Source organism: Kryptolebias marmoratus, linkage group LG13 (genome assembly GCF_001649575.2).
Source record: "Kryptolebias marmoratus isolate JLee-2015 linkage group LG13, ASM164957v2, whole genome shotgun sequence".
Classification (NCBI taxonomy): domain Eukaryota; kingdom Metazoa; phylum Chordata; class Actinopteri; order Cyprinodontiformes; family Rivulidae; genus Kryptolebias; species Kryptolebias marmoratus.
This window is the reverse complement of record NC_051442.1, coordinates 3,624,483-3,650,136: the sequence shown is the minus strand read 5'-3', so window position 1 is coordinate 3,650,136 and position 25,654 is coordinate 3,624,483. Positions and strand designations below refer to the sequence as shown.

General features: G+C 41.2%; 3 protein-coding genes across 3 annotated transcripts; 2 read left to right on the top strand and 1 right to left on the bottom strand.

The window, feature by feature from the left end:
* The first annotated feature begins 1,425 nt into the window (after positions 1-1,425).
* On the top strand, positions 1,426-10,042 carry sc5d (sterol-C5-desaturase). The gene is made up of 5 exons (XM_017419827.3): positions 1,426-1,518; positions 2,405-2,622; positions 4,392-4,524; positions 4,629-4,729; positions 5,667-10,042. Exons 2-5 carry the CDS (start codon positions 2,413-2,415, stop codon positions 6,123-6,125), a joined length of 903 nt encoding a protein of 300 aa, XP_017275316.1. The 5' UTR covers positions 1,426-1,518; positions 2,405-2,412; the 3' UTR covers positions 6,126-10,042.
* plekhb1 (pleckstrin homology domain containing B1) lies at positions 8,267-12,667 on the bottom strand. The gene is made up of 6 exons (XM_017419829.3): positions 12,378-12,667; positions 10,500-10,652; positions 10,315-10,417; positions 10,203-10,242; positions 10,037-10,127; positions 8,267-8,611 (listed from the first exon to the last, which is right to left on the bottom strand). Exons 1-6 carry the CDS (start codon positions 12,421-12,423, stop codon positions 8,478-8,480), a joined length of 567 nt encoding a protein of 188 aa, XP_017275318.1. The 5' UTR covers positions 12,424-12,667; the 3' UTR covers positions 8,267-8,477.
* Positions 12,668-14,593: 1,926 nt separating this feature from the next.
* LOC108238101 (tubulin-specific chaperone cofactor E-like protein) lies at positions 14,594-24,980 on the top strand. Its single transcript, XM_017419958.3, has 9 exons — positions 14,594-14,687; positions 15,625-15,690; positions 17,329-17,468; positions 17,566-17,705; positions 18,129-18,310; positions 18,384-18,640; positions 19,715-19,841; positions 20,144-20,260; positions 23,864-24,980. Exons 3-9 carry the CDS (start codon positions 17,339-17,341, stop codon positions 24,207-24,209), a joined length of 1,299 nt encoding a protein of 432 aa, XP_017275447.1. The 5' UTR covers positions 14,594-14,687; positions 15,625-15,690; positions 17,329-17,338; the 3' UTR covers positions 24,210-24,980.
* Positions 24,981-25,654: the final 674 nt, after the last annotated feature.

The following is a 25,654-nucleotide window of genomic DNA, read 5'->3' as shown; positions in this document are numbered from 1 at the left end:
CATGTGTAGTTAATGAAAGAATTAAACAATACAAAACCACATCTGTAAAAGAGACAAAAAAAACTTAATTATCTGTCAGTTATGTACTGAAATGCTCACAGATTAAAATGAAGCTGCTGAAATAAAGACAGCTTAATTCTAATCAAGCAGAAAGCTGTGCTATGGAAGAGGAATCACTGCGCAGATAATGGAGTTTGGTTTCCTTTTACTGCCAACCCAAATTGTGTTATGTGAACAGCTTTAAAATAACTCCTTACAATTGTTTTGCACCTCAGGAAGAACATCAATAGTGCATCTATCAAATGTAAAAGCCTTTTCACAATCCAAACTTCTGATTAACCCTTCAAATATTCCTCAGCGCCTGTTTTTGTTTTTTAAAACCAGCTCTTTTGATGCTGCTTCAGAGCAAGGCTGACATCTAGTGGCTGGACAGGAGCCAAGTCTCTGCTGGAACAAAGACATTACATGAAATCCTTTTCAATCCTGGTATCTGAGAAGCAAATGTGATGAAAGAAAAATTCATCTACTATTTCCAGTGGTTGAAGACAGACAGCAAAACAGTTCTTTCAAGTCCAAATAAATATCACATCATTCAGTCTAAGCTGCAGTATTTGTAAAGTACGGTCAAATGTAATAATAGTACAAAAATGATCATAATAATCCAAAGTTTCCTATCTAGAGTCCCAATTAGATAAACCTATTATTGTTATTGTTGTTATTATTCACAGTATTGTTTTCCTATTTATAGTTTATTTCTAACGTTTTCAGACTAATTATTCAGTCTACTTTCAAACATTCATACTATGTTCAGCTCATTCATGACATTACAGATATGCTTTTTGGTTTTTGTAACTTTTGTACATTTTGATATATTTAACTTTATTTACATCAGGGGTTTTCTTTTTTCATTATAATGAATAGAGAACTTTTCCAACCCTTGCAAATCGTGCTCTTTTGACATCTACTTCACTGTACTTGCTTCATTTTAGCTTTAAGCTACTGTTTTGCTGGTTGTACCACTTAGCTACTTTTCTGCAAATTTTAGCTCTTAGCTTCTTTTTTGCTAAATTTATCTTTTAGCTCCTGTTTAGCTGTTTTCAGCTTTTACCTTTAACTTGTTCGTATTGTTTAAGCTTTCTGCTTTAATAAATTTCAGCATGAAGCACTGCAAAAAATACAACTTCTCTAGGTATTATTATTATTAGTAGTAGTAGTAGTAGAAGTAGTAGTAGTAGTAGTCGTAGTAGTAGTTCTGCAACAGAATGCACAGATGTAAGAAAAATATATCCCTTATCAAAAAGTTCCTCAGCATCTTCCCTGTATTTCTGTAACGCCATGATCAGATCCTCCAGCTGGCCAATCAGAAATCAAAACAAAGCTGCGGTGTTGAGAAGCTCGACGCTGATTGGACCGTGTGTCTGTGACGTAAGATCCAACTCCGCGTTGATTGGTCGGTCGCCTGCCTTCAGTTTAGCACAACCACTGCGATTCAACCAGGACACTAGCAACCTGAGAAAGGTACGCAGCTCCGAAATGTTTTTGTAAAAATACTCCTAAAACTTAATGTCAGCGTTATAAAATGACTTCAGCTTATTTATGTGATCACATTAGACATTCCTGTAGCCTCCAGAGTCTGTTAAAGTAATCTTTATTTCGTTTTTCGTGCTGTTTTTGCTCGTAACTGCTATAAGTTTTGTCATTCTTTCTGGTTTGTTTTGCTAACTTTTCTTTTTTAGCTGCAGGTAAGTGCTTAAAGATAAGCCTCTGACCTATTTTGATTATGTGTTTTATGCTTAGTAAGTTCAGCTGGATGACAATAATGCTGCAAAAATGAATCAGAACCGGTTTTTGCGCGAAACCTATTTAGTTGTTCCCTCAAGCGCTTCATGGAAAATGATTCATTGCCAATTATTATTACACCTCAGTTCATTAGGTTCATTTCTGTTTTCCAGGCTTTCACTTTGCAATCAAACCTGTAACAGAACACATCTAATGGTTAAAGAGGCTTTAAATGTTTAGATTTTAGGGGGCAAAGGGGCAAATTGCATAACTTGAAGTGCCATGGCATTAGTTTTGCTGATTTAAAATGACTAAAATTTGTCTAAACCTATATATTTTTTAATTAAAGTGTACAACAAAATCAGTCCTGGCTTGAGAATTCCAGAAACTGTCAAGTCAGGAACTGGAAACCCTCTAAAAATCAGATTGACATAGGTTTACATTTGCTGCCGCCTGTTTAAAAGGAATTTCTGACAATTCAAGATGAAAAAATAAATACACTTTTAAGTTATTGTCTAATCTGAACCATCCCACAGGTTATAACAGCTACAAATATAAAGTTATGTTGCACCCTTGGGTATTGTTCAACACCAGGTAAGTTTGTTTCTGTCCGTTTAATCCCCAGGTTTAACCATGGACCTTGTGCTGAACGTTGCCGATTATTACGTCCTCACGCCGTACGTGTACCCCGCCTCGTGGGCCGAGGACGGAGCCCTGCGGCAGATCATCAGCCTCCTGGTGCTGACAAACCTCGGGGCTGCAATCCTGTACCTGGGCCTGGGGGCCATCAGCTACGTTTTCCTCTTTGACCACGATCTAATGAAACATCCACACTTCCTGGAGGTACGACGGCCTGTTTCTGCAGAGATAAGAGTGTTTGAGTTGTCATAACCGCAGGAAGCTGAACTTTGTATCTTGAAAGACGGGACGGGTTCTGCCAGTTTTTATGGTACCTAAAAGTTGCTTTGCAGCATTATTATCATACGAACTGTATTGTGTTCTACAGTTATTTATGTTGCTTTTGGTTTAATTTATACTTCATAGGTTCAACACAACAAACACATGAATTATTGTTTTGCATGACCGCACCGTAAAGTGCAAGGATCCCCCCACCCCCATTGTACTTACTACTAATTAATACAGCTAATTAATTATACTAAGTATATTATTGAAACTATACTCATTCTAATTTAGCGTTTTCTAAAAACTTCACCAGTAGAAAAAACGTATTTTTAAAAAAAAAAAACTAACATATTTGTAGTTTTTTTTTGTTTTTTTTTTTTTACTTAGTCAAAAAGCCCCAAAGTGGTTAAAAAATAGCAAATAGAAGAAGAAAATGCAAGAAAAACATTTAGTCAGTAAATCAGGAGAGCTCTGCAGCTGCTTCATTATTACTATAAAGCTTAACTGGTCGAGTATTCCTTATTTAAAAAGATTCAATAAGTTTTTAAAAGTGATTTTTTTTTTAAAAGATATTATTCCTATAAAGTAAACTCGACCAGCTTTAGTTGTAAAATAATATAAATTTGTTGTCATGTTGCACAATATGTGGACAGTTGACTAAAATACGACATTTGTTTTAGAGTTTTTCTTTTAATCTGAATGAATTTAAAACGATCTTAAAACTCTGTTAGTCTCTGAGGTGAAACTGAAGATTCATGAAATATTTTGCTAACAGGCAGGCAAAAGAGCACACACACACTCAGACACAGGTGAATACATGATCACCCACCTTTCATGGGGGTGGTTAATACAAATGACAACCCTATGTTACCCCAGATGCTTTATATAATGTAATTATCTGTGGGTTTTAATGGTGTTTACAGATCATAAAATCACTATCCTAACAATTACTGCATATTTACACTAAATATGAGTGATAAGACATGACATGGGGCCTAAAAACAGGCTGAAATATCTGAAATTTTCAGCGTATTTTGAAGTGGAAATGATGCAGGAACCCTGGCTGCTGCAGCTGAATACAGAATGCATGTTTCTGTGGTTAGCGATCTCCTTCCCATCTGTAGGCGCTCTCTGTGGTCGCCTACGAGATTATAATGAGGCCAAAAACCACCCGGAAACCTGCACCTATGAAATATGTATCTGTACTATCTGTATAAAACAAGTGGAGTTCACCTAAACACATCAGCAAAAACACCGCCTGTCAGCAGTGCAAAGTTTTAGTTTTTGAGCGCAGAAATTGAAATAGTTTCTGGTGTTGGTGCAGCTAATCATCTGTAGAGCTTCTGTTTGCCATCATTGACTGTTTAAAAGCCCACCTAGAGCTGACTGGACAGAAAGCTGATTGATCTGAATTACTCTGCCTTGGACTCAGGCTTATAGGTGGCTGGGTGAGACAAATTGTCTATTGATTAAAGTTTTTTTTTTTCATGAAGCCATCTGTCACAAGCTGAATCATCCCAGTAAGAGAGACTCATTACTGGTTTTGTTGTTTTCTTGTCGCTTAGAAGCAGTAAAAAATCAGTTTACTCAGATTTCAGGCTCCTCTGATCACTTACTGCATATATTCATGTTTATATCTGTGATTTTGCATCATACTTCTGTCTTTTAACTACGTTGTTAAGACAAGATGTTCATCTTGTTTATTTCAGAATCAAGTAAGCAGAGAAATCAAATATGCAATGACCTCCCTGCCCTGGATCAGCGTTCCCACGGTGGCCTTGTTTTTCGCTGAAGTTAGAGGTTACAGCAAACTGTACGACAGCGTCGCCGACTCCCCGTGGGGTAAATCAAACACAAGTTTTGTTCTGTGTTCTTGTTGCTTCAGTTAGTTTGTCGTGAGATCTCAGAACTTGAATGTGTCTCACCTCTGACCTCTGTGTTTCCAGGCTGGCTGGGGCTTCTCCTGAGCATGATCTCCTTCCTGTTTTTCACCGACATGTGCATCTACTGGGTTCACCGCTTCCTGCACCATAAGCTTATCTACAAGGTGAGTGTACGGCTTCTCTTCTCATCAGATTTATGTCATTTCTGACTGTCAGGTGAACAGAACACAAACCGGATCTTTAAAAGATCTGAAGCTAACAATAAAATATTCTTCTTGAGGCAGCATCTCGATGTTGGAGAGTAGTTGGCGACTGAAAATTGTAAGAAAACACCAGTTTCCAGTTGCATTCTCACTGAATTTGTACTTGCGACGTGATGTTTTGAACATGCTCAAATCCGTGCAACACAGATGTGTGGCCGTGTGGAAATTAAGAACCCCCTGCAAACATTTCCAAACAATCTGGAATGCCGTTCACAGTTTGGTGCAGCGGAGCGCCTTAAGCATTTAAAAAAAACAGGAGTTCTGTGTAAAACTGTAAGCATTGCAGTATCTTTCATCTTTTAGATGAGATTTACCAAAGATTTGCCTCTGGTCGAGCTCAGGGTTTCAAAAGTTGGCCCTTGTTGACATTTTCCTTTTCAGACACGCACGTTTATTGACCCTAAGGTCTCCCGTGGAGGCTCTGAAACAGACAGCAGCAGCTTGGAGACAAAAACAAATGAGTGATTGATTTTCACCTTCCTGCAAGCTGTCAGGCGGCTCACTCTTATTCCTGCTGTGTGGGTCGTCCTCTGCAGTCCAGTCCGAAGTAATAAACCGGTTTACTGAGCTCAGGAAGTTCTAATTATCTAAAAGTGTGGTCCAACACAGCCTGCAGGAGACAAGGTGATGGTGTCCCTTCATGTGTTGAGGTTTACAGAGAGGTGAGGGTCAACATGACACCTCTGGAATCAAGTCTCATTTCCCAACTTAAGATGATCTTAGTCTAAAACCCTGGGATGAAAGGCAGTGTTGTTGTTGTTTTTCAGTGACTGAGTCGTAATGAATCCTCGTGAACTGTAATAAATGGGAGATAAATGAATCCCCTCGTCCCTAACAGGTGTTTCACAAACCACACCACGTGTGGAAGATCTCCACTCCCTTCGCGAGCCACGCCTTTCATCCAGTCGATGGCTTCCTGCAGGGCCTCCCCTACCACATCTACCCCTTCCTCTTCCCCCTCCACAAGGTGCTCTACCTGGCTCTCTACGTCTTCGTCAACATCTGGACCATCTCGATCCACGACGGCAACTACCGCGTTCCCAGGGCTCTGACGAGCGTCATCAACGGCTCGGCTCACCACACCGACCACCACCTCTTCTTTGACGTCAATTACGGGCAGTACTTCACTCTGTGGGACCGGCTGGGGGGCTCCTACAGGCACCCGTCGGCTCTGATGGGGAAAGGCCCCCTCGATCTGATCCGGAGGCTCCAAGCAGAAGGAAAGTTGGATAACGAGAAGGCGAAGGAGCAGGTGAATGGACCCAATCAGAGAAGAGCCTCATGGAAGGAGGAGTAGAGCCGTTCGGGTTAATTACAGACGTTACGCCTTTAATCGGCTGGAAAAACTGTCCCAACATAATTGGAGTCATATTTGCCAAATCAGTCATTGTGAGAGTTGAATTGATGACGTGGCGGACCAGCGTTTGGGTCACGGATACGTCCGAGAGACTCGAGGAGCTACAGAAAGCCGGAGCTGCACCACCCCGACAAACGCCGACTAGGAATGAAGCGAGATTAAATCTTTATTACCGACGCAGAGTTTGCACTCAGTCTCTCTGTCAGAGAGGAAAAACAAAACGAAATGTGACAAAACAGCCTCCGTTAGAAACTTCCTGAACCTCAAAACCAACTTCTGCTCAGCAGAAAGATTTTCAGATGAACAAATATTTGTTTGAAAGCTGGTTTGAAATCAAAAATCCACTCGTTGCTTTTAATAACTATAGTTTCTGCTAATTTTACCTGCATAGCTTTTAAAGATGTTTCATGTTTTGTGTTTGTTTCTGATGGAAATCCTTATCAGACCTACAAACTGCTTGTTTGTACTCCCGCCTTATTCTTATTTCTATATATCCTTTTTTTGTGGTCTAAAATGATTCATACAAACACTGTAAATTATTTTAATAGTGTCCGTTCGTTGATCAGTCAGGCCCCCTAAATTGAACAAAATGAAAACGGATGAAACAAACACAGAAGCTGACATCTGACAACACAGCTCTCCTCAGATGGGAATAAAATGGTTAATTTAGTCTAAATAACTCTGTTTTCAAGCTGTTTACAGTAAGTTAACCACCTCACGTCGCCTCTTTACAAGCTGTTCCTTAAAGGAGCTCCGTTTAAATATTACGCTAATTAGCCCCTTTATTAGCTTTAAGTCTTAAACGCTTGGTGTGTGTGTGTGTGTGTGTGCTGTCAGGAGGGGCTCATAAAGGAGAGGTTTGGTGTGTTTTCCGTTCTTGGATTGTCATCAGACGGTTCCTGCTTCACGTCATGTCATTAACTGTTTGCACTGATGCAACATGACGCAGTTTCCTTGGTGTGTTCAGGTGCTTTCACTGCGGTAAAAAGGAGAATAAACACGCTTTTTAGAATATTTTCATTCAAATAAAAAATGTGTGAGTGTTTTTTAATCTTAGATGAAACTAGAAAGAGACCGCGGGAATTTACTGAACAAACTGAAGCTGAGCTGGTAAAGCTAGAGGAGGCAAATGCTAAGTGAAAGCTTAAAGCACCAACAGCTAAAAGAAACTAAATGTTAGCTAAAAGCTAGATTAAAAAATTAAGTTGCAAACTAGCTAAAAGCTAAATTCTAAAAGTAGTATAAGCCCTGTTAAAAAGTAAAAGAAGCAAAATGTTGGCGAAAAGCAGCAAAACACTGAAACCTAAAAGAAACTAAACGATAAATAAAGATAAAGTTGCAAATGTACTAAAGGCTAAATATAGCAAAAGGCTAGCTAAATGCTAAAAGTAGCAAAAGAATAGCTAGAAGCTACAAGTCGTGTAAGGCCTGTTAAAAGCTAAAAGTAGCAGAAAGGTAGCTAAAGTGTGTAAGAGGACAAAATGGAGCCTGTGATCTCATTATATTTATATGGGGAGAATATTTGTAAATGAAGTTAAATATTTAAAAATCTAAAAGTTGCAGAAACCTAAAGTCGCGGCCCCCACCGCCTGAATGAGCTGAAGGCTTCGGTGCACAAACAGCTAAAGTAGAGCAAAGGATGCACAGGTAGTTACTGGAAGATGAAAACAAAACCTGGTGTGAATGCAGAATTCACACACATAAATAAATAAAATAAAGCAAACTCTTTTTGCTGTCCTCTCTGCGTGTTTGTTCAGCTGTCGAACCCGTTCAGCTGATCATTTTACCCAAAGTCTGTTCTGTCGCAGGACAATCGGTCCTCGTGGCCCACTTTTTCCGTTTTCTTCACTCTGACAACCGCATTACGCGTTCTTCCTCCACAGAAGGAACTTCTTTTCATCTTAAAGCCTAAAGCAGAGTGAAAGCCACCCACCGAGCCTGCATACATCTGCGCAGCAGGCGGACCCCCACCTGCTGAGGAAGACCAGCTTCTACTTTTCTCAGCTCGGGATAATGTGGCTCTCACTTCAGTTTGTTGGGCCCAACTACTTGTTCTGGTCCGTTACACAAAACAAAGTCAGTTAAGGGCAAATTAGGTTTTAATCCAGCAACTTCTAACATGAACTAATTCACTTTGTGATCAGTAAAAGTCCATTAATGTGGAGTTTAAACAACATATAGCAGCCATTTCAGCTTCTCTGGTTTTGAGAAAAGAAACCAGATCAGCCGATGCGAAATGAAAGAGAAAAGATGAAGAAGCTTCTCGCTCTCTGAGTGTCCAGCTGTCCGACGTCAGCAGAAAAAGAAGGGCATCCAGAGGAAGGATCGCATGGCTGCTCCCGCCGCCACGCCTGCCAGTAATCCCAGCGCAACACTTTCTGCAACTCCATCAAAGGGATCCCTTTGAACAACCACCTGGTGGGTTCCTTCAACAAAAGAACAGAGGGCCACATTTATATTTAATGCCTCGGCTGTCGTGTTTGCCAAGTTCTAATGTAGGCGGAGGATGGCGCTCTGATCGGGAACCCCAGCCTGACCCAGATGAGTCGTATACATTTATACAAAGGTTAGTTTGCACTTGAAGTGAAAAATGTGGTAAAGGTGGCTCCTGTTTGCCTTTTCAGGCCGAGTGCATTCAAACAAACAAGTGGAGAAAGCTGAAAGACGTGTTTTCGACAGCAGGTTTAGGAAAGTCGACGTCTAATTTTCAGATACTTCCAAGGGGATTCAAAGTTTTACTTTTATCAGTTTAAAAACTTACAGATACCTTATATATGTGAGTTTTAAAATCGAGTGAAAAGATCTTCAGTCCTGAACTGAAATCCTAATAAATTAACAACATAATCAGGTAATTTACTGCAGTTTAGTCTCTGTGAACGTTACGGAGGAAGAAAAATGCTCCTCTGACCTTCGTTAGTGACCGTAGAGAGAAATAATTAACTCTGTAAAGGAACCAGATCAACATGAACAGGTGCACCATTTTATATAAAACATGAAGTAAGTACTGTTTTATTTTATATTTTGAATATCTTTTAAAACGGGAATTGGGCGACGTATCATTCTGATGGTTCATGTTTGTACTAATGGATTTTTTTTTTTTTTTGCTCAGGAACAGGACAATAAAGTCACCATGCGTTGTATGGCATTATATTTTATTGTATTACAATAAAATATAATGCAATATTACACAGTTTTCAGATTATAATGCATTGTATCATTTTATATTGTACGGTAGCATATAATACTCTATCATAATATATTCTATCATATTTTTTTTACTCTGTAAATATTGTTTGGTTTTTAATGTTTTATTAAACAACAAGCAGTGAAATCCAAATCAGAGATGTTTAAACAAGTCTCAGATTTCTTAAATACAACTACAACAATCATGGGAGTTTTTATATATTTTTTTATCTTTATTTCCTCTTCAGGTAATGTTTCTTTTGTTCTAGGACTTTATTGTAGACGTCAAACAGCAGGCCTGACGCTTCTAATTCTTTCATTAATCAAACTCATTTCCTGCTGTTCAGGTTACAAGTTTTTAATGCTAATTAGTTCGACATGGATCCAAAAGAACTTCGCCTGTTTTATTCACTGTGGACTTCACGTACCTCACGGTGAGAGTAATTACTGTCAAATCTGCTGTTCTCTGTTTCAAGCTGATCAATCAGTCAGCAGGTTTTTGGAGATTAAATATGAGAATAGAGAAGGTAAACACAAAATATTTGCATTTACTTGGTTATGAGTTGAATTATCCAGAGTTGAGTTGTTTCTTTGAGTGTTTCAGAGATGTAGGAACTGTGGGCTGTGATTCTAAACCTGCTTCGGTGGGTTTATACGAGGTAACGTACCTGGTCCGGCTCCAGGTGTGATGTAGACGGTGTGATAGCTGCTCAGAGGGACAGCCTGGTACGAGTCATCGTACGGGTCGTACGCGAACACCTACAGGCGAGGACAGCGTCGGTTTAGTCACAGACCGGGGAAAGAGTCAACTGTCGATGTCTGCAGAGAACTCACCGGGTTCCTCCTGGTTTCCAGCAGAGTCAGTTTCCACGCTCTGAAAAGGAACAAACGCAAATGAAGTTCTGACAAACGCTGAAGGGAACCCGGACCTACAGAGATCACCTACAGGGATTCGTCTTCGCTGTTGGCACACAGGCCGAGCGTTGAGCCGTCTCTGAGGTGGACCACGATCAGGTTCTCCCTGGGATTACTCTCAGGCGGAGTCACACCTGCAGGCATAAAAACCAACCTTACTGCCGTCCAAATGGTCCAAACAGTCCCAGTTCGGCTGAAAAACATTCCTGTAAATACCTCCACATTCCAGGCCGGACCGAACTTCGATACACGCCGTCTTGAGGCTGATTCTTTGCTCCAGATCTCTCCTTCTGTCGCTCTTGTAGAAGCAGAGGCTCCCGTCTATCCAAAGGTCACACCAGTTCAGCTTCCAGCGTTTCAGGACGGCAGCTGGAGAACATTTAGAAGGACATGAAGCTGTGAACTTTTCATAATTCTGCATCGTTCAAGAGATAATGAAGCAACCGCTTGGTCCATTTTTCTTCTGTAAGGGTGCAGGACGGATAATACTGACAGACAAGATGGCGCCAAAGCCCCAATTTCCTCATATTTTGATTCCAAGGAGTCAGCCTTTTTAAAATGCTTCTCTGAAGGGTTTTCAGTCAAACCTTCTGAAAGAACTCCAACACAGGAACAGTATCTGAGAGTCACGTCTTCAAGAAATAAGAAAATGATCCATCATAGACCTGAGAGACGCTTCGTCCAACAGCTGACTCTTTCCTGCATGACAGCAGCTCTTTGGGAGGCAGCGTGTTGGAGGTAAAGTCCTGTTTTATGTGTCAAGCTGTTATCTTTGGTAAAGAAATGGAAACAAATTGAGTCTTTGTGCCAAGAGCTGGAAACAAAGTTTAAGTGTCGAGACGACACAGGTCCATGTCTCGAGTTTTTGAGCCTTTTTCAACCTGATTGATTCAGAGTTACGAGGTTTGATAAACAAACCAATATTTTCCTGAAAAGGATCGAATGCTGGACAGGAAATGAGTCAAAAAGCAGCCAAAGTCTGAAGAAAACTTTTAAAAAATCTGAGCGTCTGGAAGAAACAATCAGGACCAAAATGCTTCAGAAGAAAACACGAAGAGCTGAGGGATGGCTGGAGGTTTTCTGCACCATCCCAGAAACCTACTCAGCTCTCAGTTTTCTGTCTTCTTACAAAAGTAAAACGATTGTTTCTGTAGTTTTAGGTGTGGCGTTCTCAGCAGATGCTGATGACCCGTAAGCCACTTAAACACACAGCCGAGGACATTTAATAGGATTAGAAATGACAAAGGATGCAGTTTCACAACAAGTGCCCTTTGAGGCTTTCCAGAAAATACTTTAAAATTCAGTCCTGAAGAAAAATGTAAGTTTGATGAGGTTAGCGTTTTGTGACTCAAACTTGGACAAAATGTGTTTTTATTTTATTTTATGAGACTAAATGTCATCTTTTAACCTACTGTCAGAAATCAGACACAGCTGTCTGCTTCATGAGTCCAGGTTTGGTTGATTCTTAGTGAGTCTAATGTTAAATATGTATTTAAAATGTCCTTTTTTTATTAGGGTTGTGTTTTAACATTTATTATTATTCTTTATTCTTTTGATTTCTGGTCTTTTTCAAAACATTATTTTAGTGTTGTTGTTTTTTCTGGACTTGAGGATGTTCCTTCTTCAAACAGCAACATTTTTTTCTTCTTCTGTCTTTCAGTCACAACTCCAGAGGTCAGAAGTCATTTGGCTCAGGTGCAGGTGTTTTATTTATTTATTTATTTATTTATTTATTTTGGGCTCAGGTGTTTTCTTCTCTTGCTGTCAGCTTTGCGATGATGAACATTAAATGCACAAAGATACATTCAGAATGTCAGAAAATATGAACAAAAGCCTTTTGGAAAAAGGTCATAACTTACATTTTATCTTCCTGTGAACATTTCTGCTTACAATAAACTGATTTATTTATAAAACTATAAAGTAGAGAATACAGAGAAGACAGCAGAACATTGGAAATCTGTGTTCTATTGATTAGTTTTATAAATAAAATCATAACTGATTCATGTAATCAGACGAAACAGAAGATCTTTTTTCTTCTGATCCTAACATTTTAAACTGATGTCAAATAAACGTCAACTAAAAATGTTTACTTACTTTGTCTCCACAACCAGCCCGACTTCAGGAGCGCCATGTTTCTCATCTGCTGCCTGTTCTGCTCTTTTGTGGCTCAGATAATCCAGCAGAAACAAGAGAAGAGGTTAGAAACGTAGCTTTTTATGTGATGATTGGAGGCAGAGTCTGACTCTGAACGTCTGCCCTGCGTCTGTTTATGTTCCCTCAGTCTGGGAGCTTCTTTAATCTGACTCACAGGATCCTTCTGGATTAGGAAACCACACCCTCTCAGGTCGGCTCGCCTCTCCTCGCTCATTCTGGGCCAATGCTGACCCCCCCACCTGCCCCACAGAGCTCCACACCTTCGATGGGCTCAGAGATTATCTAAACCGAACCCACATGTTGGTGTAATTTTCTTCTAATTTACAGCATATTTTACAAGTTAATCCGTGCACTGAGACAACACGGTGAGGATTAGCCTCCCTGACCTCAGGTCAGTTATAAGAGTCTTCCCTGGGAGGCTGCAGGTGACGCCGGCTCAGAGAAAGTGCTGCTCTCTCTGAAACCATCTTCAGTTTCCTGAACGAACAGCACCAGACAGCTCACAGTCCAGGTTATTCTCCTGCGTAAATGAAAGGTCTGGCATAGATTCGAGGAATGCATATCACCCGCCAGCGTTTCGAACTACAATCATCTTTAGTTGAGTTGTAGACGTTTTGGTCAAACCTTGAAAGTAACGTTGGAAGGCTCAGGGCATCTGTTGGCAATGATTCTCATTAGTTTTGAGCCAAATATCTGTAAACTTGACTGACCGATGGGCCAACTGGGTGCTTAGCTGCGGCGGCCATCTTAAATTGGGTTGTTTCCAGCTGCGGGCAGTCAGGACCAGAAAGGCCTTCTCTGCTGCTCAGAACATTCAGCGATCAGAAACAGTGACATAAAAATGGTTTTAATCACTGTCAAAAGTCTGGATTATTATTTTATTTGTTTGTTTGCTTGGTTGTGCAGCTTTTAGAAGTGTATGTTTATGTTAGAGATTTTATCTGATTAGATTTCCATTTTGTGTTGCTGTGGTCAAAGAAATCTGCCTCCTGTGAGATATTTTGCTAACAGACAGACAATGTAAATTTTAACAGTTACTGCCAAATAGTATGTGTTGAGGATGTCTTCCAGCTATGATCACACCAAGTTTTGGATCAGTATCTGTAAAACTCACCGACCTACAGCCATTTCGACGTGCACTAGTGTTGAATAGCTGTGGTGGCCATCTTTAATTGGACTGACTTCAAAAGCTAATCAGTTGTGGATGCAGACCCAGTGATTATTTCCTGAAAGTTTCATCAAAATCCGTCCTGTGGTTCGTGAGATATTTTGCTAACAGACACGCAGACAAGGGCTAAATCACTGTCGCCCGCGCTTGCATAACGAGTGGCGGGCTCAAAAAGCTCTCAGATGCACAGCGCCATCTGCTGGCCATGTGTTGTAAATGTAATCTGCAGTCAAAACTACTGATGTCTTTCTGCTGCATTTCATCTCATTTTAAGATCAGAACATTTAAAATCTTCACAAATTATTACACTATGTTGTAAAAAAAAAAGCTTTGCTTCTACGCTGAAATAAACTTGTTTTATCTGGTGTTTCAGTAAATTGTTCGTTAAGAGCTAAATTTGATGCAGAAACGTTTTTTTTAAATCAGTTATTTAAATTTGTCATTTTTGTTGATGGAAAAAAGCGTTTATCTTCCAGAGGATATCTCCAAAACATTCTCTGTATACTTTTCTTTAACCTGTGCAACGATTAGTATCTTAGTTTTAGATTATTTTAATGGGTCTGCAGTCTGCTGTGCAGTGTTACTAAATACTGAATAAATCGCTTTATTTAAAACTGTGATACAAAATGGAAGTTTTGATCATGAGAAATCTGTTTATGTAAAAGGAAGCATACAACAGCTCAGTTACTGTACTGCAATTAATGCAGAAACAGACAAGTGTTGTGATTTTTGACTGATTCTTTTGAAGTTTTGATTCAAAATATATAAAAAGGTCTAAAACTGGTCAGGTATCCATAAACCGGAAATGGGAAGATGTCGCTTTTATTGTTTAGATTAGATCCTAAATGATTTGACTTATTTTTCAAGCATTCATTAGATTAATATTTAAAATAATTGAATATTTTAATCAGTTATAAACTTAACTTGTGCTTTTTTCGGAGCTTTTCTCTTATAGTTATCGTGCAGGTAAATGTGGGACTTTTAAACTACGTCACTTCCGGTAAAGTGGGCGTGTCTTAAGCTGTCAAACTAACCGAAGAAAAACAAAAACAAACAGAACGCCAAAGGGGGTTCCGGTGGCGGTGAGTACCGACGGCTCTAACGCTGGCCGAACCGGGATAGAATTAAAAAATATTGATAAAAAACGTATTTTTAAACGTGAACGTTTGAAACAAACAAAAAAAAAATCACCAGATGTGTCTGAATCCTCACCGAGCTAGATGCAAAATAAACCAAACTGACGGTTGCATATTCAGACACGCTTATCACGGCTTTTTTCCTTTAAAACTAAACGTCATGTCGCCATCAAAACGCCGACTTTCACCAAGCACTGTGGCTTTTTGAATTACAAGCTACGTTTCGTAAACAGGCTTCGGCCGAGAGCAGCACCAGCGAAGCGCTGCATCTTGTCGGAGGGGTTCTCGCCGAACCTCGTTTAAAAAAGCAGCGATTTAATGTGAAAATGCATATAAGCAAATATTTCCAACCGTTACAGTAAAACCGTCGACCTGGCATTCCTCGACGTACATCGACGTTTAATTCGGCTTTATTTAGCAGGCGTTTTTATTTGTTGTTTTTGAAAAACATAAAAATAAAATCAACAGCTGTTGTTGTTCCACGAATGTCCAGCAGAGGGAGGTGGCGAGTAGAGCTTAAACTTTTACCATGGAAACCAACTTCCTGCCTCTTATCAGTGACAAGATAGTACAAAGGGCAGTGTTGTGGAACTTTTATTTCTTGTTTTTAAAAAAGAAGGGTAACTTAATCTAAATGTTTGTTAATTTATATATATATATATATATATATATATATATATATATATATATATATATATATATATATATATAAAGTCTTAAAGACTTTTCTTAAAGACCAGGTTCTCATCTTGTTTTAGCCTTGAAATAAAGGTTTTAGTGATTCTTTTTTTTTTTTAAGTAATGGTCCTTGACTTTCTCATTTGCATGCTTGAGGGGGCGAAAAAAGGTTTCTCTGGTTCTAGTTTTCCTTTTCTCCCAACAGGGATGGAGGTGTGTGATCCGACACGCTGTTGAAATCAACCTTTCTCCGGTCTCTGCGACATCAGAGGTAAGAATCAGGGCGACTGGGTAACGAGAAACTATCTGTGACAGAAATATCGGTCTGAGTCCAAACGGACCGCTTCAGATGGAGCGAGATCCGGTCAAATGAGAGGCACCTGAGTGGTGTGTTTGGATAGAGAAAGTCCAGGTTAAATGCTGGGACAGTACTTATGTAACTAAACCTTAAAACAAGTAAAAAATCATTCCAAATTATTGACTGAAACATGCATAAGCTGTATGATGTTATTAATTATTGGTGTGTTTTAGGATTACAGGTGTGGAAAAAACTATAAAAGTCATAAATTGTGTTCAATTTGTAGGCAATGAAATTATTCAGGCTGTGACAAAGTAACAAAAATGAATATTTTTCCATGTCGTGCACAATTCCAGGAGACATTGGAAGATTTCATGCTCATGGTCTGTGTTGTGAATGACTCTCAGCTACTACTACAACAAATTTCAGCTCAGCATCTGTAAAATTCCCTGAGTTACAGCAGTTTTTGTTTTCTTTTAAGGTCTGTTGGCCGTGGCAGATGAATACTTTCTGCAAGTTTCATTAAAGTCCGTCCGGTGGTTCATGAGATATTTTGCTTACAGACAGGCACGTGAACACACAAGAGTAAAATCGTTACTGTCTGCCTCGACCTTCAGGCGGCGGATAATAAAAATGACGTGTTTGAGCTGTAATGTGACGCCCTGGAGCCATGATAGTTTAATTTTAGTGCTTGGATGAAACATGATATGATTTTTTTTTCCCCCTTCTGCTGCCACGTGAAGAGCACGCCTGCGTTTGTTTGGGATTTCACCGTGGAGCTCCGTGCCGTCTCTCTTTGTGTGCGAAGCCTTTTGTGACCATTTATAATAACTTCTGAAGCTGAGCATGCAGGGAAGCATTCAATACAACATCAGCTGCTGTATGCAGTAAACTAGAGAAACTGTTACACAAAAAGATTTGTCTGCTTGGATCAAACATGGAGTTTTTATCCCTCAGCGTCATTCAGAAGCTAAAAAAAGAAACCCTCATATCAGCGAGCTGCAGCTTTTCAGTGAGTGACGCGTTCCTCCATTATCACGAACAGAGCCGCGGCAGAACCCGGGTCAGTACGTGACGCTTTGGACCCCTCCACCTTTAAAGCGTTCAACGTTTCAGAGACGTATAAACCTTAAAGATCAAAAACAGCTGTGTGTGTTTTTAACTTCTTTAAACTGCTTCGGATCAGAACAAACTTTGTTTCTTTTAGTTTATAACCAGTTTTTACTCTCATCAGGAGGAATTAAAGGCTCAACATTCCTCGAAGGAATGCATATCGTCGCTGCCTTTCACTCCAGAGCGCACGTAACATGATAACATCACAAGATGTTGTGCTCTGGATATGTGTTGTGAATGACTCTCAGCTACTACCACACCCAATTTAGGCTTGATGTCTGTAAAACTGACTGAGTTACAGCCATGTTTGTGTTGGCTAAGGTCGATCAGCTGTGGTGGCCATCTTAGATAGACATTTAACACCAACTTTCAGAAAGTTTCATTAAAATCCGTCCAGTGATTCAAGAGATATTTTGCTAACAGACAAAACAGAAAAAGGCAGTGGGAGATAAATATATGACTGAGCTAAGTTGTTTCTTTGTCTCTTCCTGTGCTCAGCGGTGGAACCATGGACTCCTCTGATGAAGAGGAGGTGCGCACTTTCGTCGAAGTCATCAGTGAGAAATACAACCCGGAGAACTTCCCTTACGGCCAAGGCGTCGTGGTTCTGCCCAGCCCTCCGGGATCCCCCGTTAAAGGTGAGAGGCGTGAGAGGCGTGAGGCATGAGGCGTGAGGCTCGCGGCGCTGCGTGCTCACATCTTCAGGTCAGTGAGGCGGGTTCTCTCTGTCTGCAGATCGCCTCTTCCTGCCCAGCTTTCTGGTTCTGAACGGCTGCGGGATCAGCAGAGCCGGCGACCGGTCCGACATCGCAGCTTTCTGCGGTCACGTGTTGGAGCTGGATCTGTCCCACAACCAGCTCAGCGACTGGGGAGAGGTGGGTGGTCCTTCACGCAAATCCAAACTAAATGCATATATTTATACACCTGTCTGTGTTTGTGCTGTAAATAAAATGTCTTGTGTGGAGGAGGAAAGCTTCTTTTCTATACCGAAAAATCTTGTGCAATCAGCGTATGTGTTGGGGATGACTCTCAGCCACTACCACACAAAGATTTAGCTCAATATCTGTAAAAATGACTGAGGTGTAGCCATTTTTTGCTAGCTGCGACAAAAGTAAATGAGTTACTGTCTGGAAGACAAACAAACCAACAGACGCAAACACAAGCCTTTAAATTCCACTCATTTAAGCTGCTTATTATTTATTTATTGTTACAGTTGAGTTTAATATAGATGTTTAACAGAATAAAGTTAAATAAATCATTCAACTTTGTGTTCATTCAGCTTTTCTGTGGTTTTTCAGATCGGCTCCATCGTCTCCAACATCCCTCACCTGAACTTCCTCAACCTGAGCATGAACCCTCTGAGCGGCATGCAGCTGCAGCCCAGCATGGCCGACGTCTTCTCCAGGGTCCGACGCCTCGTTCTCATCAACACACAAGTCAGCTGGGACACCGTGCACACGCTCACGCAGCACACACCACAGTAAGTATTTAAAGATCGGCGCTTCCTGTACGCGTTTGTCGTCGTTCACCCTCCTCTGCGTCGTCGTCTCCAGGCTGAAGGAGCTTTTTCTCTGCCTGAACGGCTACAACACCGTGTCCGAGTCACAGACGTCCTGCCCGTCTCTGAGCCTGCTGCAGATCACAGACAACCAGCTGCAGGACTGGGCCGAAGTTAGGAAGTTTGGCCGGCTCTACCCCAGTCTCAGCACGCTGGTCCTGGCCAAGAACAGCGTGAACTCCGTGGAAGACACCAAGGAGACGCTGGAGCGACTGTTCCCCAACCTGCGCAGCATCAACCTCAACAACTCAGGTCTGGACAAGAGAGGATGGCTTAAAGGGTGTTAAAGACATGACGTTCACACATTTTAACTTTTAAATTGAGACAGGGTCATAACTGCTTCCTCTGGCCGGGCTCTAACCACCGGCCCAGGTTCATGGAGGCTCAGCGGGAGCTGCCAGCTGCACTGACCTTCAGCGTTTAGACTCCGGACATTGGTCAGAGCTGCGGCCCTGAGCCACGGAGCCCTGTGTAGCCAGAAGATGGAACAGACGAGTAGATTTAAGAGGTTCTTCCCAGATTGAACAGCAAAACCAATATCCTCGATTTCCTCCACGTTTCTGTGAGGATTTAAATATTTCCGTCCTCTCCCATGTGTGAATGACGGATCTCCGCTCCTTCCATCTTTAAAACAATTAGATTTCTGTAAAAATCTAATTCCAAAACCATCGGGACGTCGTGTAAAATGCATATAAGAACAGAACACAACGATCCGATCTTCTTCACAGTGGATCAGAATAAACATATCAGATGTTGAAGCTAAGAAACTGTACCATCGTTTTAAAAAATGAGTTGCTTTGAATTTTATGGCAGCAACGCGTATAAAAACCACTGGGAGAGGGGCAGCAGAAGCCTGTGAAGTAAATGGAAACTGAAGTGGGAAGTTCTGACTTCATATGGTGTCCGGTCCCGGTCCTCTAGGTCCACCATCCTGCAGGTTTTAGATGTTTCTCTGCTCCTCAGCAGAAGCCTGTTAATCACTCAGGTGTCAAAGCAGAGAAACACCTGAAACCTGCAGGATAGCAGCCCTTCAGCAGGGCCAGGACTGGACACCACGGTCATATGGTAATGTAGTTTTTGTTTTAAAAAGGCCCAAAGGCTCTCAGTGTGAATTTTTAAAAATTATTTATCTGCTTTTAAAACAGCAAACAAGTCAATTGTGCTTTATTTATTTTGTTATTATCAGGATTTGTAGACCTTCTGTTATCAAAACACGATGCTACATTAATTAGCCTCGAAGTTCACTGCTTTGTTTGTGGTTTAAACAAATATTTGGCAGCAGGACTCAAACTGATTGTGTCTTTTTTTGTTTATTTTTACTTTCAGGGCTCAGTAAATGGGAAGACATTGAAAGGCTGAATTTCTTTCCTAAACTCGAGGAAGTCAAAGCACAGGGGATTCCTTTATTACAGCCCTACAGCAGCCAGGAGAGACGCAGCCTTCTTTTAGCGCAGTAAGTGTGCCGTTAGATGAGCTCAGCCTTCCTGCAGGATGCTACGTTCAATGATCTACACCAGGAGTGTCCAATCCTGGTCCTGGAGGGCCACCATCCTGCAGGTTTTACTTGTTCCTCTGCTCCAACACACCTGATCTGAATCAATAGGTGATTAACAGGCTTCTGCAGAACATGAAGATGTGATTTAACCTCTGAATCAGGTGTGTTGGAGCAGAGGAAACAGGTAACACATGCAGGATGGTGGCCCTCCTGGAGACCCCTGATCTGCACGTTTAATGAGCTCCTGCCCCTGCCTCCAGGCTGCCGTCTGTGATGGTTCTGAACGGGGGCGCTGTTTCTGATGGCGAGAGAGAGGACGCCGAGAGGTTCTTCGTCAGGTATTACCAGGACAGTCCGGAGCAGGAGCTTCCTCAGAGGTGCGCTCGTATTTACCGCTCTGTGTTTACCTGTAGAGGGTGCGTGTTTGTGTTAGGAACCTGTGTTTTCACGGCTGCGCTGAAAGAGGAAAGGGTTTGGTTGTGAATAAAAGAAGCTTCGTTAAACCAGCTCAGGGCAGAACCCTTCCTGGTGTCCGGCTGCCCCGTGAGCTGCCAGACAGCAGAGACAAAGACAGAGAAGCAGATCAGCCGAAACGCTAAAAGTTGCTGCTGTTATTTTTAGCTGATGATGCGATGACAGACGCTCAGAGCCTGCCGCCATGATGCTGGCCTGCAGTCTGAACACATGACAGACTCGTTTTCTTGGGGTTTTGGGTTTTTCCTTTGAGTCTTGCTTTGGCTTCAATCCAAACTCCTCAAACTGATGATGATGTTTCTAAAGGGCTCACTCATACTGCAGATGTTTACAAGCTTCTTCTCTGGCAAAATGAGGACAGGAATTCTCCTTTTAGCTCTTTTAAACAGTAAGCTGGAAAATAAAGAAGAAAAAGCTGTGGGAATAAGGCTGGTTTATCAGAGAACTGTAGTTAAAGAGGAGTTCAGTGCTACGTCCGTGCACCTTTTTTTTTTTTTGTTAATTCCTTAACATCCTGCCAGAGCTGCTGGAGCTCCAATTTAAATTTATTTTCTTTACAGTTCCTGAAAGGTAAAACAAGAAGGTACCGTGGAACAGAACCAGAGTCTTTCTGAGGCTCACCTAACAACTGCGCTTTTATAAAGAAATAAATGAAATGAAATGCAGCAAAATTTTCTCTTGCAAGAAGTCATAATCAGGATGTTTCACTTTTTATCGCCCCTTTCCTTTGACCAAGATGTCTGCCACGGCTAAGAAATCCCCGTTAAACACAAAATGGCTTCAACTATAACAGATATTGAGCTAAAGTTTGGTGTGGTGTTCGCTGAGAGTCGTCCCCACATATTCAGACTAACAGATCATCAGATCGCACGTAATGGTGTTTTCAAGATTTGACCAAAACGGCTTTAATTCCGTTATTCCTCAACATGAGAGAACCTCAGCTTAAAGCTCTGGCATGAAAAGCGGCGGGCGATATGCATTCCCTCAAGGAATGCAGAGGCCTTAAATTACCCTTCTGGGTTCAGTGTTTAAAGCTGTAGTTCTCAAAGCTGTCAATCAAAGCACATCAGGACTGAACGGAGGGATTCTGAAGGCTTGCTGTGTCAGAAGAACGTCTGAGAAACCCTGCATCAGTCAGAGGTCAAAGGTCAGCAGCGTGGGGACAACATCTGCTCCAGATGTGAGGTCTTCCCCGAGCGCCCGTAGGCTCGTAACAACAGCGGCGGTGTCTCCAGAAGGTGAAGGAAGTTCAGATCATTTCTCGGCGCTCGTCACCGACTGCATTCCACTTAACCCGGACCGAACGTCGGGGGGAGGGGGGCGTTTCTGGAGGAAGGTGTAGCTCCTGACTGGGGGAAACTAACCTTTGGGAGACAATGCCCCCAGTCTCTCGCTGCTCAATGAACCCTTTGTTCCGGGAATTCTCCGATTGGAAAACCGATCCGTCAGGTAGCAGGTAGATGTTTTTTTGTTTTTTTTGTCTTTTAGGCACACACCTACGCTGTCAACCTCAAACATGAAGCTGACAGATTGATTTTTAAAGATTATCCTCCAGAATCTGAACAATTATCACAGATTTTATCTTCAGCTCTCCTTTCCGTCTGTGTTTACCTTCGTCTCTCCGCTTGACGATTTCTCATTTCACGCTGTTCAAATGCTGCCGTTTGTATTCCTGGTTTGGTGCCAGGTTCTCAGAGGAGGTCAGAGGTCAGGGATCGCTGTGACTGCATGTGGGTGTTGTGGGGGGGCGGTGTCGGACACGCTCAGTTAGCGGTGAACACACACCTCTCCCCTTACCTGTCGGACGGAGCTGCAGACTTTAGGGTCACAGCCTTTCAGGTGAACCTTCAGAATAAAACACATCCTGCAGGAAAAATACTGAGCAGCTTTAAAGAAGCCCCAAAATGAGACGAAATAACTGAGATCCCTGAAAATTTCACTGCAGAAATGATATTTTCTGTGGAAATGAAGTGAGTGCTGAAACATTAAAGCAAGGCGCACAATAGTAGCTAAAAGTTAGAGGGAGCAGAAAGGTAGCAAAAAGCTAAAAGTGGAAAAATGGTAACTGAAGGTAGCAAATTACGAGTTAAAAGCTAATAGTAATAAACCACTAAGAAGAAGCTAAAAGATAAACACAACAAAATACAAGCTAAAAGTAGCAGAATGCTAATTAAAAAGCTAAATGTTGCAAATTGCTCACGAAAAGCTAAAAGTAGTAAAAGACTAGCTAAAAGTAGAAGAACGATATTTAAAAGCTAACAGTAGAAAAACAGAAGCTAAATGTAACCAAACTATAGCTAAAAGCTGTTAGTAACTAAATTGTAGTTAAAATAAGCAGCAGGACAGTAGCTAAAAGTAGCAAAAGAAGATAAAAACAGAGAAAATAATTTGAAGTAGAATCCAAAGAGAACAACGTTTTTGAAGGAATTGGAAAAAGAAAATTCATTGTATTTTTCTGGTAAATTTTATTTTAAATAAAGCTAAATATTTTAAAACATAAATAAGTTACAGAAACCAAAAATCGCAGCACGCTGTTCCAGACTGATGTGGGAATAAATGAAGTTGCACAAAGTAAAAACAGGAAACCTGTTTATTTCACGGCATATATTTGTAAAAAAAATGCTAAACCAGTTGAATCGCTGACATGTTTCCACCTGCAGCCTTATTTAGCTCCCCACATGAAGCCTCTCCTTGTTGCTTAATGACTTCCCTGAGAATGGCACTTTGTGCACTTTGGCCTCGGAGCAGAATTCCCACAGTGGTCTGCAGGCTTTTGGCCAGAAAACTCAGGCCAGGGGGGGATCGGCTTTTAGAGAGCAAAGTTAAATTGCTTCGATTGGCCCAGCTGTTCCTGTGGCTTTGAAAGCACGGCCCTTTTCTCCTGGATTTTATTTAATCGTTCCTGGGTTCTTATCTGGAGCGAAGAATCCCCTGAGACGGCTGAAGGCTTTCTCACGGCAAGCGAGAGGCAGACGGTTTATTTATTTTTTTCTGCCTCTTTAACGCTCGCAGAGGACCTTTCCGCTTACCTGTTACCTGGAAGCAAAACTAACCAGAGGCCAAATTAAAATACTGAATTAGGTTTTGGTCTTTTATTAAATCAACACATTTAATTTCACAGTTTAAGGCCTTGCATCAGAGAAAAAAGATCATGTAATTAACTCCAATATATATGCCTTTTGGATACACATTAATCAAAAGATAACATGGCTGCTTTTTTTGTTTTATTTTGTTTTTTTATGTGCATTGAGGCATGGGATGAGCATTTCATGCCAAAATGCTTTGATTTTGTTGGTTATTATTCACCGGTCTATTGGATGAATGTGAAGGAGTGCTCACCTGTCGTTTCCACTTTGTAATCCTTTCAAAATAAGATGCAACACCGCAGACATGGGGCTGAGGTGTAGTAACAGAGGACGCCACGTCCCACCTACCAAGGTGGCGCCTCGTTGGCACAGCCGTGGTTGTGTGTTTTTGACCGTTGACTGAGCTCCGCTCTCTCCCAGGTACCACGCTCTCGTGTCCAAATATGGTCAGCTGGCTCCGCTGGCAGAGGTGGACCTGACCCCCCGCTCCACCGTGGTGGAGGTCCGCTGGGGCGACCGGGTGGAGCCGGTCAGCCTGCGCCTGGAGCAGACGGTGGGCGACCTAAAGAAGCACCTGCGAGCCCTGCTGCAGCTGCCCGCCAACGGCATCCGGCTGTTCCACATCGACAGGGAGATGAGCTCGGTGCTCGGACCCGAGGAGCTGAAGTGCGGCTTCAGGGCCCTCCACTCCTACAGCATCCGAGATGGAGACGAGATCCTGGTGGTGCCCAGAGTGAAAACCCGCTGCAGCTCCTCGGACCTTTGAGTAAGGACGCTCTTTAGCTCTGGATTAGCGAGGAAACGTACCGAATACTTCAACTTGGGTATTTGTACACAAAAGAAAACCAACAACGTGTTTTCATCTTGAATGTAAGAAAGGTTTCTGTCCGGTGTTAAATGTTTCTCACATATGCAATAAGACATTTGCACATTAGGTCTATTCTGTTTGCCTTCAGTTACATTTTTAAACATCCCAATGTCAGAATTTTTGACATTTGAAGTTTTTTTTTTCATCTAATGAGAGGTGAGACTAAATAATAAATAAAAGCGACGAGGAAATATCATGTTAGGGCACTTCTAAATTCTTCAATCGGGACTATTTGGAGGTTACAGAAATCATTTTAGTTGTAAAATATTTATTGGATCAAGGGGAAGAGAAGAGAAACTATGCAAAAAAAGAAGTACTTTTAGATATTTGTCCAAATTTAAGGATTTATATGGTTTAATTTGCAGGAAAAAACAGAAATTGTCCTTTAAAAAAACCCAATTTATTAAAACAACAAAAAATAATCTCTAATTTCTTTGGAATTATTCTGCTACTCCTAAATTTTATTCTTAAACATATCTTTTTAAAGATAGATATCTTCAATGTTAAATAGAAATACCCACACATGTGAAAAAAAAAACATTTTATCTTAATTAAATGTCTTTTCTCGTCACGGTGGGGAAAGAAACAAGGTGCCAAATCGTAAAATGAAATTGGGACGCACATTTCTGTACTTCACCTAAACTAAGACGTCCGTTTACATCTCAAAAATATCAAATATCAATATTAGTTTTTTAACGAGAGCACAGCTGCCATAACTACAGATAAAACATGCTTACTCCTCAGATCGTAAAACTAAAACCAATTTTTATTTTAAAGGAATGCATATCCGCCCGCCGCCCTGCAAGCCAAACATTTAAATATCCGTTAGCGCTTGAGGTGTGACTCTCAGCTACTACCACGCCAAATTTTAGCTCGTTAGCTGTAAAATTAACCGATTTTGTGTTCGCTGAGGTCGATTAGCTGGCCATATTTAACAGGTTTGACTCTGTAAGGCGTACATCCAGTGAGTTTCATGAGATATTTTGCTAACAGACGAACATACACACAGACAATTACACTTTATGTTTGAGGGATTAGATTTAAAGCTTTAGGTTCAAAAATCTGCATATTGATGTTAAAACTCGGAGGGAACTGGATACCAAAAATATTAAGATTAATGGAAATTTCTGGAGCAGAAACAAGTAGGTTTTTTTTATTTATTTATATCAGCAACATCATTAATAATTTAATAATTGAGCAGATTTACATTGAAATTGATCCTTTTTTTAAATTTTGTACCCAGGGAACAAATCTTCCCTGAACTCCTGTTACCCAGATCAGGTAGTCTCACGTGACTCCAGGTAAATATCCCGGGGTGACACCCCCTCCCCCCCTCCCCCCCT